Genomic DNA, 14,115 nt, shown 5'->3' with positions numbered 1-14,115 from the left:
TCAGCGACAAGGAGGATGAACTAAAAGATGGAGAGAATGATAATAGAGCTGTTGAGGTAACCCAAATGAGCAGACAAGAAGCAAAAGCCTGAAGAAATCACTGAAGAAGAAAAACTAACCTGTACGCAGAAGACCCGGGAAGATGGAAACACCAGCCGGGGGTTCTGACCTGTAGAACTAGGACCTGCTTGCGTTTCTGCTTACGATGACATCCTAGGAGTTTTGGTAACTGGTCTCTAGCACAAAGCATGGTACAGAGGAGGTGCTGAATAAATATTTGTTGAATAAGTGGATGTGGTGCAGAGGGATATGGAATATAAATTCATACTAAAAATTTTTAAAAAAACATTGCTTTTCCGAATCTCCTCACAGTGAAGTCAACACTGACAGTAATTATTTATTCACTGTTGCATTTACCTTTTTGCAGTACACTCCTTGGTCAGCTCATTTAGGGATTCCTTCTGGAGTTGAAGCTTGAGGTGCTCAGTTGAAAATGCACTTCCTAAAGGGGGAGAGATGGAAGGAGAATTCCAGATGTAACGTTACAGACAGCACTGCTCAGCCACAACCCAACAGGCAGAGCCCAGTGCCCTGACCTTGAGAGGGCAGTAAAAAGCATGAGAAGGTAAAGTGGGTTGAGTACAGAAGACTTTCAGAGGACTAATTATAATAAACTTCCCTACTGGCCCAATTTTCATACAAATCCAGTTTCTAGCAGGGCCAAAGGGTAGGACTCTACCAGAGCCTACTGATTTCTGGACTGCTGACCCAAACTTTGATGAGGTTTTAAAATTCAGAGGTCACTTTAAATAGAGAAGTTAATTTCTTTTCAACCACAAATGCTACACACATTACGGAAAGCTGAAAAAGTAGAGCAGGAAAAATTACCTATATTTTGACTACCCGACTGAAGTTCATAAATTTGAGTAGTTCTTATGAACTTTCATCTTGCTCATAAATATGAGTAGTTTTAGTGAAAAATCATAGGGTACAGGAAATGTGTATTCTGATTTTTCCAAATTATGTCACAAGTATTTTTACATGTTGACAGGTACTATGACGTTATGGCTAAATAAAATTTAACTTCATAGACGTGACTTAGAGAACTATTCCACATTTTAATTGATACCCTCATACCCCAATCTAATTATAGGACACTTAATTTCCTTTATGTATTTACTACAGCATTCTAATAATTAATGTGCTTATAGGTCAATTTTTGTATTTATATTAACTTTTCGCACCTCGATTTCTGTGATCATAAAATCCTTTTATGAGAGCTTCTTACGTTCTTGACAATCCAGGACTGATTACAACTCCAGAGGTCCTTAAGCACTGAGAAACGGTCTTAAGATTCTAACACACTAAGCTGCAAGTCTTACAGAAGAGTTTAGCTTCATGAACTGTGAGATGGCAAGAAAAGGTGCCCTAAACTCTTCTGCACATCTTCTAGAGGGAGGAACAGAAAGTAGGGTAACTGACCAAAATATACAATTTGGACTTTAGCACTAATTCCACTAACCTAAGTGATTTTATCTAAACACACTCATATTTCCAAGCACCCTTTTCTTCTCTTCCAACTATACTTAAAAAGTGCTTACTCAGGGAATAACCCCCAAATAATTCCTCCCTGAATTTCACCTTAACAATTTTATAAGTCATTTAGGTTGACACCATCCACCCCTCATACTTTCGAAAGAAAGTATGTGAATTCTTACACCAATAGAGAAATTCGCAGTATTCTTCTTCATCCCAGATAAAATAGGCTATTTCAACTCTAACAGTGCTAGCAAAACAACAAACAGGAAGCCAAGACAGATCTGAGCTTCAAAATACAAATAGGTGTCTTCCTCCTCAATTTGAGAGGCCCTCGAGACCACGCTATTACATGACAAAAGTAAAAAAATTCTTGCAAGCTCAAAAAATGAAAATTGAATTTTAAAAATATCTTAACCAGCTATGAAAGGCTAAAGGTTAACAATTAGGTAAGTCTGAATGACATATATATATATATTCATATATTCATTATACTCTTCTTATTCTTGCAACTTTTCTCCAAGTCTGAAATGATTTCTAAATAAGAGTAGGTCCAGATCCAGAAAGGGGTCACCTGAGAGTTTATGGTTTCCCATAAGCTTTACAAAAACCAAGGCCCTGGAAACTATGCTGGCACCATCTCTCCAAAACATATCAGGTTCCTTTTTCTGTCCAAGGTAAGTAGTACAGCTTCTAGAATACAGGAGTAGGCTCTGGAATAACACTGAATGAGCTTCAGCTACCTGGGTTCAGATAGAAGAACTAAGTATTTGAAGATGCCTCAGAAAACTAAACATAAATTCTAAAAGCAACTTTACAAGGAGTAGTAACTGAGGAAATGGTGTATTCAATCTCTACAGAGGTTGTCCAGGCTAAATGCTATAGCCTGAATACTGTATGACTGGGATCACATCTGGAAGAAATGATTCCATCTTTAAGACCATGCTTCTCACAGAAATTTCTCTCTAGATTCAGCACTGATTAATGACTTTTACTTGATTTAATCTTTACTGTGATGATTACAAAATAATATTCCAACTCCAGTATTGTCTGCATATTTGTCAACTAGTACTCAGAATTCTTCTCTAAGAAAGGGCCCTCCCTTCACAATTAACTGTCTATTACCAGTGTGGAATCATGGATTTCTTTTTGTTTGTCAATGATTCTCTTTTGTTACTATCCATAATTATTTTGGTGCTCAAGGGGTTCCAGATTCAGCAAATAAGACTCTTCAAACATTTCCACTCTCCTTGTAGCATGCTGCCATCATGTTATATGAAATATGCCCTTATTATTTTAAATTCTAGAGAATCTGTAGTGATGCTCCCTTTCACGCCTGATATTGGTAATTTGTGCTTTCTGGTTATTTGGTCAGTCTGGCTATAGGCTTATCAATTTTAGTTATCTTTGCAAAGAATCATCTTTTGATTTCATTGATAGAATTGAAAGCATAAAATGAATAGAGGCTATCAGTTTCTGCTTTTACTGTCCCCTTATGGTTGATTGGGGTTTCATTTGCTCTTTTTGCCTGGTTTCTTGAGGTACAAGCTTAGATAACTGACTGGAGATTTTTTTTTCCATTTCTAATATAAGCATCAAATGCTATATAATTCCCCCTCATCTTATATCACTTCAAATACTCATGTGATGTTTTCATTTTCATTAGTCAAAATATTTTGTAATTTGCCTTATTTCTTCTTTGATCCATAGCTTCTTAGATGTGTGCTCTGTAGTTTTCCAATATTTAGAATTTTTCAGATATTTTTCCATAAGTAATTTGTTGTTTATTTCTGTTTTGGTGAAAGAACATACTTTATATAATTTTAATTATTTTGTGTTTTTGTATTATGGTATCAAATATGATCTGTCTGGTAGACTGTTCCGAATATACTTGGAAAAAAAGTATATTCTATAGTATTCAGTGGAATGGGATAGTATCAAGTAAGCTGATAGTATTGTTAAGGTCTTTCTTTATTCTTCTTGATTTTCTACTTATTCTATCAACTATGGAGAGTTGAGTGTTGCATGCATTTAGTCTTTGTCTTCTAGCCACTGTAGGTTTTGACTCCTGTCCAGAGATGGCAGTTGCAGCTCTGCCCCTGAAGGCTTAATGCTACTGTTCTTAGAGAAGAAGTGTTGTGCTTTTCTTCCTGAACAACTACTCCTCCAGAATTACAGCTCTGATCTCCAGCCCTGCCCTCAATCTTTCTTGTGAATATCCAGAGGTCTACGCCAAAGGAGCTGCAAGCAAGTATGAATTGTCTTATACCTGCTGTAATCTCACACCAACCCCCACATGGCCATTAACCATTTGTTAAAAGCTTTAGCTGCATTATTTTACCTCCTATTCAGTGCCCTCAGCTTCTTCCCATGCTCTGCCACTGGTAATCAGTACCTCACATCTGTCTCTCCTTGAAGGTACTTACTTGTCTTGCCCAGCAGGCTACTTGGGTGCTCTGAGGTCTTGGTTTCTCTGATAGAGTCTACAGAAGTGATGACTTTGTACAGTATCCAATTTTTTCTGGTTGTTAGGGTAGACATCAAAGCACTTCTGGATCTCTACATTTGAGGCAGAGGCTGAAAGTCTAATGTGAGGATAGTCATTTGATCTTTTCTGTTCTTTGGATTTTGTTCCTCTTGTGTTAGCTATTCTTTTCAACTTGGTCTTGTTCGTGATTTTCCCTCAAGTACCTGCTGACCTTTGGTTCTCCCTTCAAATTCATAAATATGTGACTAGAATAATGGTATTGACACTTGTACAGGTTTTCTTTGAAGCTGTAAAGATCTACTTACATAAAAGCCCTCATACTTCAGTACAAGTTCAGTATAATCAAGCAGGTCCTGTTGATAATTAGGAAATCCTTCAAGGTATATATGTGGCGCGAAGGTACTACCTTTATTTTCAACTACTGCAACTGTCAAATAAGTAGAACTTTACTTTGGAATTGTGTTATTTTAGGGTATTTCACTCCTAAGTAGAGCTGCCTTTCATATTCTCCTCTGGGTCGGTTGTAAAAGTCCACAGTCACTTTAGGCTCTGTTCCATTTCTCGACCACGCCAAACACTTACACCATGGGACCTGACCAGGTCAAGAATCCATTAAGTTTAGAAAGTAGCAAGAGCAAAAGTTACAGGGAATTATTCCAGACATGCAGAAGAAAGCGAATAGGCCAGCAGGTCCATCTACAGTTAGCTCCTATGCTCTACAATTGGAGATTCCAAGCTCGGAGTTTTGGAGGGTGTTCTCTGCCAGGAGCCCCCACAACAGGCTTCTCCATTTGTGTTGAGTTTTTCTCTACTCTAGCTTACTGAAGAAAACAGTCCTATCTACTTTATGTCAAGAACTATATCAAAGGTTTTGCTATTCTGGTGGCACCCACTTTTGTTTTCATCATCACTATAAATTTATTTTTTTATAAAAAAGATTTATTTTTTAAATTTTACTATCATATCAGTGTCACTGAAAAAAGGGGAAAAATAAATGCAAGTTCTTGGTTACCATTTCCAAAGTCACTTTTTGAAACATTTAGCTCTACCTGTTAAGTAAAAGCATTCCTAGGTTCAGCAAGAATATGAGTTTAGCACCACAATTTTTCTTAAAAAAACTTATTTATTTATATTGAAGGCAGACTTAGAGGCAGAGACAGAGGCAGAGAGAGAAAGGTCTTCAGAATCAAATGTCACTATTGTCTCCTGTGAATTCAGTCTTTAAAGTACATGAATCTCCAGGCTGGCATTGTGGCACAGCAGGTTAAGCGTATGCCTAGGGCACTGGCTTCCCTTGTGAGAGCTGTTTCAAGTCCTGGCTACTCCACTTCCAATCCAGCTCCCAGCTAATTCACCTGGAAAAGCAAGTGCCTGGGCCCCTGCACTCATATGGGAGGCCCTGATGGAGATTCAGACTCCTGGTTTTGGCCCAGTCCTGCCATGGCCAACGCGGCCATTTGGGCAGCAAACCAGCAGGTAGAAGTCTCTCTCTCTGTCTCTCCCTCCCTCCCTCCCTATCTCTCCCTATCTGATTCTTATTTTCAAATAAATAAATAAATCTTTAAAGAAAAAAAAAAGAGTATGAATCTTGCTTTGATAAAAAACAAAACAGGGGCTAGCGCTGTGGTATAGCAGGTAAAGCTGCCACCTGCAGCACTGGTGTCTCATATGGGCCCTGGTTCCAGTCCTGGCTGCTCCACTTCTAATCTAGCTCCCTGCTAATGAACCTCAGAAAGCAGCAGAGGATGGCCCACATCCTTGGGCACCTGCACCCATGTGGGAGACCTGGAAGAAGCTCCTGGCTTCAGATCGGAAGATCTCTCTCGCGCGCGCGTTCTGGCTCTGTGTCTCTCCCTCCCCTCCTCGCTCTCACTCTCTGTAAATCTGCTTTTCAAATAAATAAACACAGCTTAAAAAAAGAATATAAAACACAGTCTCTTTTGGAAGTTTCTTACCAGAGTTTGGTCTCAGACTGGCTATTGTCAAAGTTACAATTAAAAATCAATTAAATGCCATTTTTCTAGATTTTTTTTACATGAAGTTAGATAACCAAAAAGCAGCATACTTGGACAAATTTAGCTTCCCTTCCTGTAGAAATGCCTTTTCTGAACTATGATTTATGATGCTGCCCTTCTTAAGGGTTAAGACAGTTCTTGCTGTAACATTTACAAAATTGCAACTGACGGTATTTCATTATGATATTTAATATCTTGCATACAACAAACTGCATGCTAAATTCCTCTCAGAATTTAATGCCAAGAGATTACTATTTTTCCCCTTAAATAACTGATAGGCTTCTCTGTAACAGACAATGGGAAGAAATTTTCATACCTCTACAAAATTGCTTGACCACTGAGGTCAGAGCTAATTTTAGTACTTAATGACAAATAGATCCCATGAGAGGCAGTACAGCGTATTTGGAAAGCCCATGAACTCAGGAAACAGATCTGGATTGAAATCCAGCCTCTGCTCCATTGAATACTCCAAACGAGTTTCAACTTCCCTGAGCTTAACTTGCCTCATCCGTACAATGGAGATGATTTTACTTTTTCCCCAATATTTGCACTCTCTGCCTGTCCCCTTGAAGTTCCAAGAAGGCAGAGAAAAATCACGTAGTCTGATTTTGCTTTAAAATAATAACCACAAAGCACAAATAGGCACACTGTTCAACAATCCTACGGCAATTCAATAATTTGTTTGCTTTCCCACCCTTAGAGATGACTATTCCATACATATCCCACAATCCTTAAGTCTTCCTCTAACTCATCTCATACTATCCTGAAGTAATAGGATTCCTTCCCAGTCCTACTCAGCGCTAGTATGTAAACTCACCAAGCTCTACACCATTTCCTCAGCTTCTTCCTCGTGTTCAATGGACACGAAAAATATCTTCACCTGTACTCTGAACTCCTTTTCATTCCAACCCCACGTCATGATACTCTAACACAGTACATTCCAGCTACAGTGCCTCTTTTTTATTCCACAGGCCAAGTCCTTTACACATTGAGGTCTTTTCAATTGCTGATCCCTCAGGTCTTGCAAGCTGAGTTCCTAAAGCAAGCCTCCCCTGAGCAATCTGTGAAAAACCATCTCCTGAGGGGCAGGCATTTGGACGCGCAGTGAAGAGGCCAGGTAGCATGCATGCACTCTATGCTGGAGTGTCTGGGTTCAAGTACTGGTTCTGCTCCGGATTCCAGCTTCCTGCAAATAGCAAACTGGGTGGCAGCAGGTGAGAGCTCAAGATTTGGATGTCTGCAACCAATGTGGCAGACCCAGATTGAGTTCCTGGTTCTTGGTTCAGCCTGGCCCAGTCGCAGCTGTTGCAGGGATTTGGGAGTGAAAAGCAGAGACTGGGCCAGATCAAAGCTATGAACTAGGAACTCATTCCTGGTCTCCCATCTACCTAGCAGGGGCCCAGGTACTTCAGCCATTACATGCTCAACATTCACATCTAGAAATGTTCACTTAAGTTTTTCAGTTCACTTGAATAAATACCTAAGAGTGTGATTGCTGGGTTTATGCTAATTCAATGTTTGTATTTATGAAACTGCCACAGTCTTCCAAAGTAGCTCTACCATTTTGCATTCCCACCAGCAGTGAGTGACAGTTCCTGTTCCTCTGGCCCCCAGTCGGCATTTGTCATTGTCAGGTTTTGGGATTTTAGCCATTCTAACAAGCATGTAGCAGAATCTCATTACTGTTTAATCTGGATTTTCCCCAAGACAATTTTGAGTGTAATCAAATTTTTGATTTTCATTTTTATGATTATTATTGAGGTTGAGTTCATCTTCATACACTTCTTGGTCCTTTGTTTTTTTCTTTTAATAAAGGCTAGGTCAAGTTTTTGCCCATTTTTCTATTTAATCCTTATTTTTTTCATATTGTTTCTTAGAACTTCTTCATGTATTCTGGATATAAAATCCTTTCTGATGGAGGACTTTGGGACTGCTTACTTACCTCATGGCTTGTTTTTCACTCTTTCTAAAGCTCCCTTTAAAAAAATTTCCAGTATTATTCTAAAAATATTTATGTATTTATGTATTTAATTTATCTAGAGGCAGAGAGACAGAGAACTGGGATCTACTGGTATATTCCCCAAAGAACTGCAACAGTGGGAACTGTGGCTGGCTGAAGTCAGGAGTTGGGAACTCCATCTGTCTGCCCCGGGGGTGGCAGGGACCAGGGTGTGCATCGGCAGGAAGCTGGAATCAGCAGCAGAGCTGGGACTCAAACCCAGACACTCATATAACGAAGCCATGTTCCAAGAAGAATTTTAACTGCTAGGGCAAATGCCCACCCCTAACTAGGTGTGGGGAGCAACTCGGACTAGACTAAGTTACTGGAATTAAGACTTATTCTATGCATCTGCTCTCCCACAATATGGCGCTGAGAAGGGAGAAACAGCTTCTACACAGCTGCCTCCAGTTCAACCAATAAACAGCAGGACCTGCTCCTGATTGGAGGAGAGCAGCGTACTCGGCGTGTGGATAGCAGAGTTGGGATTGGCGGAAGAGGACTATATAGGAGGAGAGAGACAGCATGGTGGTGTGGGTTGGTTGGAGAGTGCGTTGGAGAGTTTGCGGGGAAGTTCGTTACTTCGTTCTTTCTCACTTCTCTCTACTCATTCTTGCTTTGGGAGTTTGCTGTTTACTTATTCTTACTTTACTATAGAAAGGACTTGTAAAAAAAGGGAACAACAAGCGTCCGGTCCGGTGCGGCTCCTCCGCGTGCGGAGGAGCAGCAAATGGTTTTACAAAACCAAGTGTATGTAAGTTCAGTGTCAGTGTCTCACTGTACACATGTATTAATGTATCTTGATGTTAGGTGTCCATTTTGAGTCAACATGAGGATTTAAGGAATGTCAGAGATTACTTCTCAGCTTTTTGGCTAAGATCAAGTGGGGAATGTGGCAGGGGGAACCGCCCTTCCACGGAGGTTTGCCTGTTTCTACCTTTCACAGGCTACATACAATGCTAGTAGCTACAAGTAAGTACATGTTAATAGCAGAAATTCCAGGAAAAACGGTCATCAGGCTCTGAAACTTTTGAAAGGCAGATATAAATTATTTTGAAGGAAGCCTCTTTAGGAATTTCTCTCAATAGCTATAAAAAATCAGAGCACACACAGACTAATCAACATTTTGGTTCTTCTCTCATTTCAAATAAATACACCTTGAGTTAAAAAATTATGAGGGGGCCAGAGCTGTGGTATAGCAGGTAAGGCTGTCACCTGCAGTGTCAGCATCCAATATGGGTGCCAGTTCGAGTCCTGGCTGCTCCTCTTCCCATCCAGCTCTCTGCTATGGCCTGGGAAAGCAGTAGAAGATGGCCCAAGTCTTTGGGCCCCTGCACCCACATGGGAGACCTGGAAGAAGCTCCTGGCTCCTGGCTTTGGATCGGCACAGCTCCGGCCATTGTGACCAGTTGGGGTGTGAACCAATGGATGGAAGATCAATCTCTCTCTCTCTTTCTCTGCCTCTCTTTCTCTCTGTGTGTAACTCTGCCTTTAAAGCAAATAATAAAATAAAAAAATAAAAGATAAAAAAATTATGAGAAGTAGCTTTTGGAGCTAAGAAGAGAAAACTGTTGCACAGTCCTTAGTAATGTCTGTAATTTCAAATAGAAACCTATGACCTTTTTATAGAATCGAAAGCTTCAATCTCAATATACCATGATTCTTCTTTTACCTAAGATGTAGGCAAAAGTATACAATGTCTGACCAAGCAGAAGATGGTATAACATGTAGAACTATATTTGTAGGTCACCATCATTACACAGATTTTTTCCGAAGTGACAAAAGGAAACTATTATTATTGATGATAGTCATTTGAAACATTTCTTATTCTGGCAATAATTTTTTATTTACTGAAATTACCAAGAGAATAATTTATTTACCCAAATCTGAGCAATGAAATCTCATATATCTGATCCTTTCTACACACTTAAGTCAACAAAGCAACGTATTTGTTTTTGCTTTTGTTTACCAAACGGAATTAAAAAGTCTATGGAAAACAGGAAAAGTGTATGGCTGGTTAAGGAATTCTAGTGAGTCATTCCCACCAGAGACTTTCTGGTTAACAAAGGGCACCTTTAGCCATTTAGGTGAGATCAACTATTTTTTTTGGGGGGGGGGGGGTGAAAGGGAGGGCATCTTTTATTGTTGGGAAATGCATCGTTGGCATTAAATTTTTAAATAATAAATAGATTACTTAAAAAGGTAAACAGATTCCCACAGTCTCTGCCAATCCTACCCTTGTGAAATATCCAGGATCTTACAGCTGGAAGAAATTGTATATAAATCAGAATTTTTTGTTTTATTTGTAAATCGACAATAAATCAAAAAAGGTTGAATGGCTTGTCTAAGGACAAACTAAGAAAATGGCAGATCTTCAATCCAAATCAAAGCAATCTGTGGAGAAAACTCACTTTGCCCATCTTACAATAAAAAGGAATACAGAAAAACAAAGTGCTCTAGCTAAGGCTCCACAGCCAAATGGAGAAAGAGCAAGCTGTCAGTTTACCTATTGTACACATAATAAAGAAAGCAGCAGTATTCTGTTTCATGGGAGCAAGACAGACTTTGGAGCCAGAGAAACTTATATTTGAATTTGGATCTGTCATTTACTTGTGACCTTGGGAAATGTATCTGAGACTGTTTTCCTCATTTGGGAAAAGGGAGTAAAAATTATCTCTTAGGACTATTTTAAGAAATAAATGATAAACCATAACTAAAAGACCTGGCAATGTTACAGGATTCCAATAAAAGTAATCACTTTCACAAGATTTATGTGGGATTGAAATGAATGTACTTGCAAGGTTTTAGATAGTATGGAATATTGAGAAACGCACAACAAAATTTGGAGTAAAAAGATCTGGGCTCCCATTTCAACTTCGTTCTGAATAATCTATATGTTCCTGGCCAAGTCCTTCATCTTCCCAGTGCCTCAAGTATAAAATGAAGATAACAACAATGGTCCCACTTAGCTTTCAGGGATATGTTAAGGATAAAAAATGATAATCTCTGTGCAAACACTTTCTAACTATAAAGTAATACAGGTGCAGGTGCTGGGATTCAGCAGGTACAGGCACACTTAGCATGCCCACATCCCACATTGCTGTTCCATTTGAAGTCCTAGCTACTCCACTTTCAATCCAGCTTCCTGCTAATGCATCCTGGGAGGCAGCAGGTGACAGCTCAAAAGCATGGACCCCTGCCACCCACATGGGAGGTCCAGGTGAAGTTCCAGGCTCTGGCCCAGTCCAGCTGTTGTGGGCAATTGGGAAATGAACCAACAGATGGAAAATCTCTCTCTCTCTCTCATCTCATCTCATCTCATCTCATTTTGCCTCTCAAGGAGACGAAAAAATAAACATTAAAAAAATTAAGCCACATGCATAACCATATTATTACAATCAAGAACCAAGTGCGCTAAAGAGTAGCTTTTTGCTTGGGGCCAGCACGGTGGTGTAGCGGGTAAGCCTTCACCTGTGGTGCTGGCATCCCATAAGGGGGCTGGTTCATGTCCAGCTGCTCCACTTCCAATCCAGCTCTCTGCTTATGGCCTGGGAAAGCAGTAGAAGATGGCCCAAGAGTTTGGGTCCCTACAACTGTGTGGGAGACTCAGAAAAAGCTCCTGGCTCCTGGCTCTGGATTGGCCCAGCTATGGCCATTGCGGCCATTTGGGGAGCGAACCAGTGCATTGGACGACCTTTCTCTCTGTCTCTCCCTCTTTCTTTCTATAACTCTACCTCTCAAAACAACAAATAAAATCTTTAAAAAAAAAAAAAGTAGCTTCTTCCTACAAACTTAGACTTCTGCTTTTATAAAGTTAATATCACTTTCTAGGTCCCACTAATGTAGTCTCGGATTTTTATCAACATTCTTTTCTAAGAGATCTAGGTTCTGCTGAACACATTTCCTTAAAAAAAAAATTCAATGTTTTAAGCCATTTTTTAAAACACTTCTCCAACAAACTAATTTTTTAAAAGTTTTTCTTCTCAAATATTTGAAGGTTGACTTAGGACCAAAAAATTAATAGAACAACAGAATTAGTTAATGGGAAGGTTAATTGACTTAAGGCACTAATGAGAAATTATTGCTTATTAAACATTGTAAGTTACCAATATCTTCCAGGAATGAAAACACAAACATTATTAAAAACTAATACTGGAAAGATCAGCTCATGACCCAGCTAGAAGCTGTTGTAGATGGCAAGTTGAGACCCACTGCAATGCTTTTGAGGTACAGAAGGCAAAACTTATGTGTATGCAATAATGAGGCCCCCAGAGTCACGTGGCCACTCAACAAGTCAGCAGTATGCAGAGAAATGATCTTTTTGTCTCTTTCCAATGCTGCAATGAACTTTTATAGGCAAAAATCTAAAACATATAGGCACCTGATTTCTTCCAAGTGTTTGCACAAATTAATACTTAACAGTACTATATCAGCAGTAACCTTACTGAACAGATACTTCAAAAGATGACAAAATTAAATGTACGGTCACTCAGAAGAATCCATTGTAAAGTCAAGATTAAATTTCATATATTACTGACTTTATATTCTAACCAAATTCTTGAGCTCAGATTCAAGTGCCTAGATAAGCACTAAGTAGCAAAGTCATAATACATAACTCACTAGTGACATGCATATTGCAAACCATTTCAGTAGTGCCTAGCTAACACATTAAATCAAGCTACAAATACAAGTCAGAAATCACTGTTTACCAACACATCTGCTAATAATCTGATGGTAGCCATTTTGGGATTTCCTTCTATCTTAATAGGTACCAATGCAAGTCAGGAATATAATCAAAGTACATCTCCTTATCTTTTTATAATATTAGAAAATAATATACATTCCATGGGCTAATTTATACCTCCAACTACTTATGAAAGGTAGTATTATATGGTGACTGAAAGTTCTAATCAGTGGAAGATTTTACTCCAAACATGCACTCTCATTAGCTATGTGAATTTAAGTAAACTATGTAACTTCTTTGGCCCTGACCTATAGCTTCCTTAACTGTAAATGTAAATAATATTAGTATCTACTTTATAAAGTTATCATGTCAATTAAACAACAACATATCTATAGGATAAAACTCATTGCACTTGAAACATTGTAGCTACTGGTATTGTTATTCCTATTATTAGAAAAAAAAGCAAAAGCACTAACTTTAAAATCCTGTGGTGTTTTTCTTTTGAAAACTGATGATCCTGAAAAGTGCAAGATATACAGAAATACATGCTACAGGTAGCAGGTAATATGAATAGGGCAAAAGTTGATGGGATTTCCCAAGTCACCTAAGAAATGTCTTTTCATGGAGGATGAGCCCTTGGAAGCAGGTATTGTATGTACACAATTCTATACTTACTTGGAGTCATTCTATCAGAAACTATGAAAATGAACTTTACTTACAATGTCTCACTCCATTAGACTCTCATTTATAGAAGTGAATATGCAAGCTATAATGGAATGCAGATAGTTTGAACAATCACTGCCAAACAATGCAGACTTTTTCCACTGTATTTCTCAGAAGGGGACCAATCATCCAAAATGAATGCTAAACTAGAAACTAGACAAGTCTTTCTTTACCAATAGTGTCCACAGATAATTATGAATGTGATTCATGCATTCAACAAACATTTATTGAATGCTTAGTCTACCCCAGGCACTATAGCACACCCAAAGACATAAGAGTATTTAGCACAGTACTTGGGGCAGTGGGTGTTCTCAGAGACCACATAGTCTACAGGAAGAGATGGATAATCACACTTCTATCAAGGAAGAAACACTCAGCAGACCTTCTAACCTGGGAGATAAAGATCAGGGCAGAAGGAGAAGAGATCCAGTGAGGTCTTTCTGGAGAATTCAACATTTAAGCAAAGGCCTGAATGCAGGTGAGACAGAGCAAAGGACAATTAAGGAGCTGAAAAACATTTTGTGTGGTTGAAGCAGGCATTTAGGGAGTAAAGCAGCATATGGAAGAGCTGTCTGTCTGTTTTGTTCTGTCTCTCTGCCTATAAATGAAGTGAAAAATAAGTAAGTTAAAAACAAAAAAAACAAACAAAAAAAAAGGAAACAGAAAGTCC

General features: G+C 38.9%; 1 protein-coding gene across 7 annotated transcripts in view; it reads right to left on the bottom strand.

The window, feature by feature from the left end:
• UVRAG (UV radiation resistance associated) overlaps positions 1 to 14,115 on the bottom strand; it is a 324,263-nt gene that overhangs the window by 132,023 nt on the left and 178,125 nt on the right. For all 7 annotated transcript variants that reach the window (XM_017344617.3, XM_051822278.2, XM_017344612.3 and 4 more), the window contains one exon: positions 418 to 502. In XM_017344617.3, coding sequence (XP_017200106.2) covers positions 418 to 502 — 85 coding nt within the window. The remainder of the gene's footprint in view (positions 1 to 417; positions 503 to 14,115) is intronic.

The sequence above is a fragment of the Oryctolagus cuniculus genome, chromosome 1, assembly GCF_964237555.1.
Source record: "Oryctolagus cuniculus chromosome 1, mOryCun1.1, whole genome shotgun sequence".
NCBI classification, from domain to species: Eukaryota; Metazoa; Chordata; class Mammalia; order Lagomorpha; family Leporidae; genus Oryctolagus; species Oryctolagus cuniculus.
The sequence above is the reverse complement of the archived record's forward strand: the minus strand, read 5'-3'. Positions and strand labels throughout refer to the sequence as shown.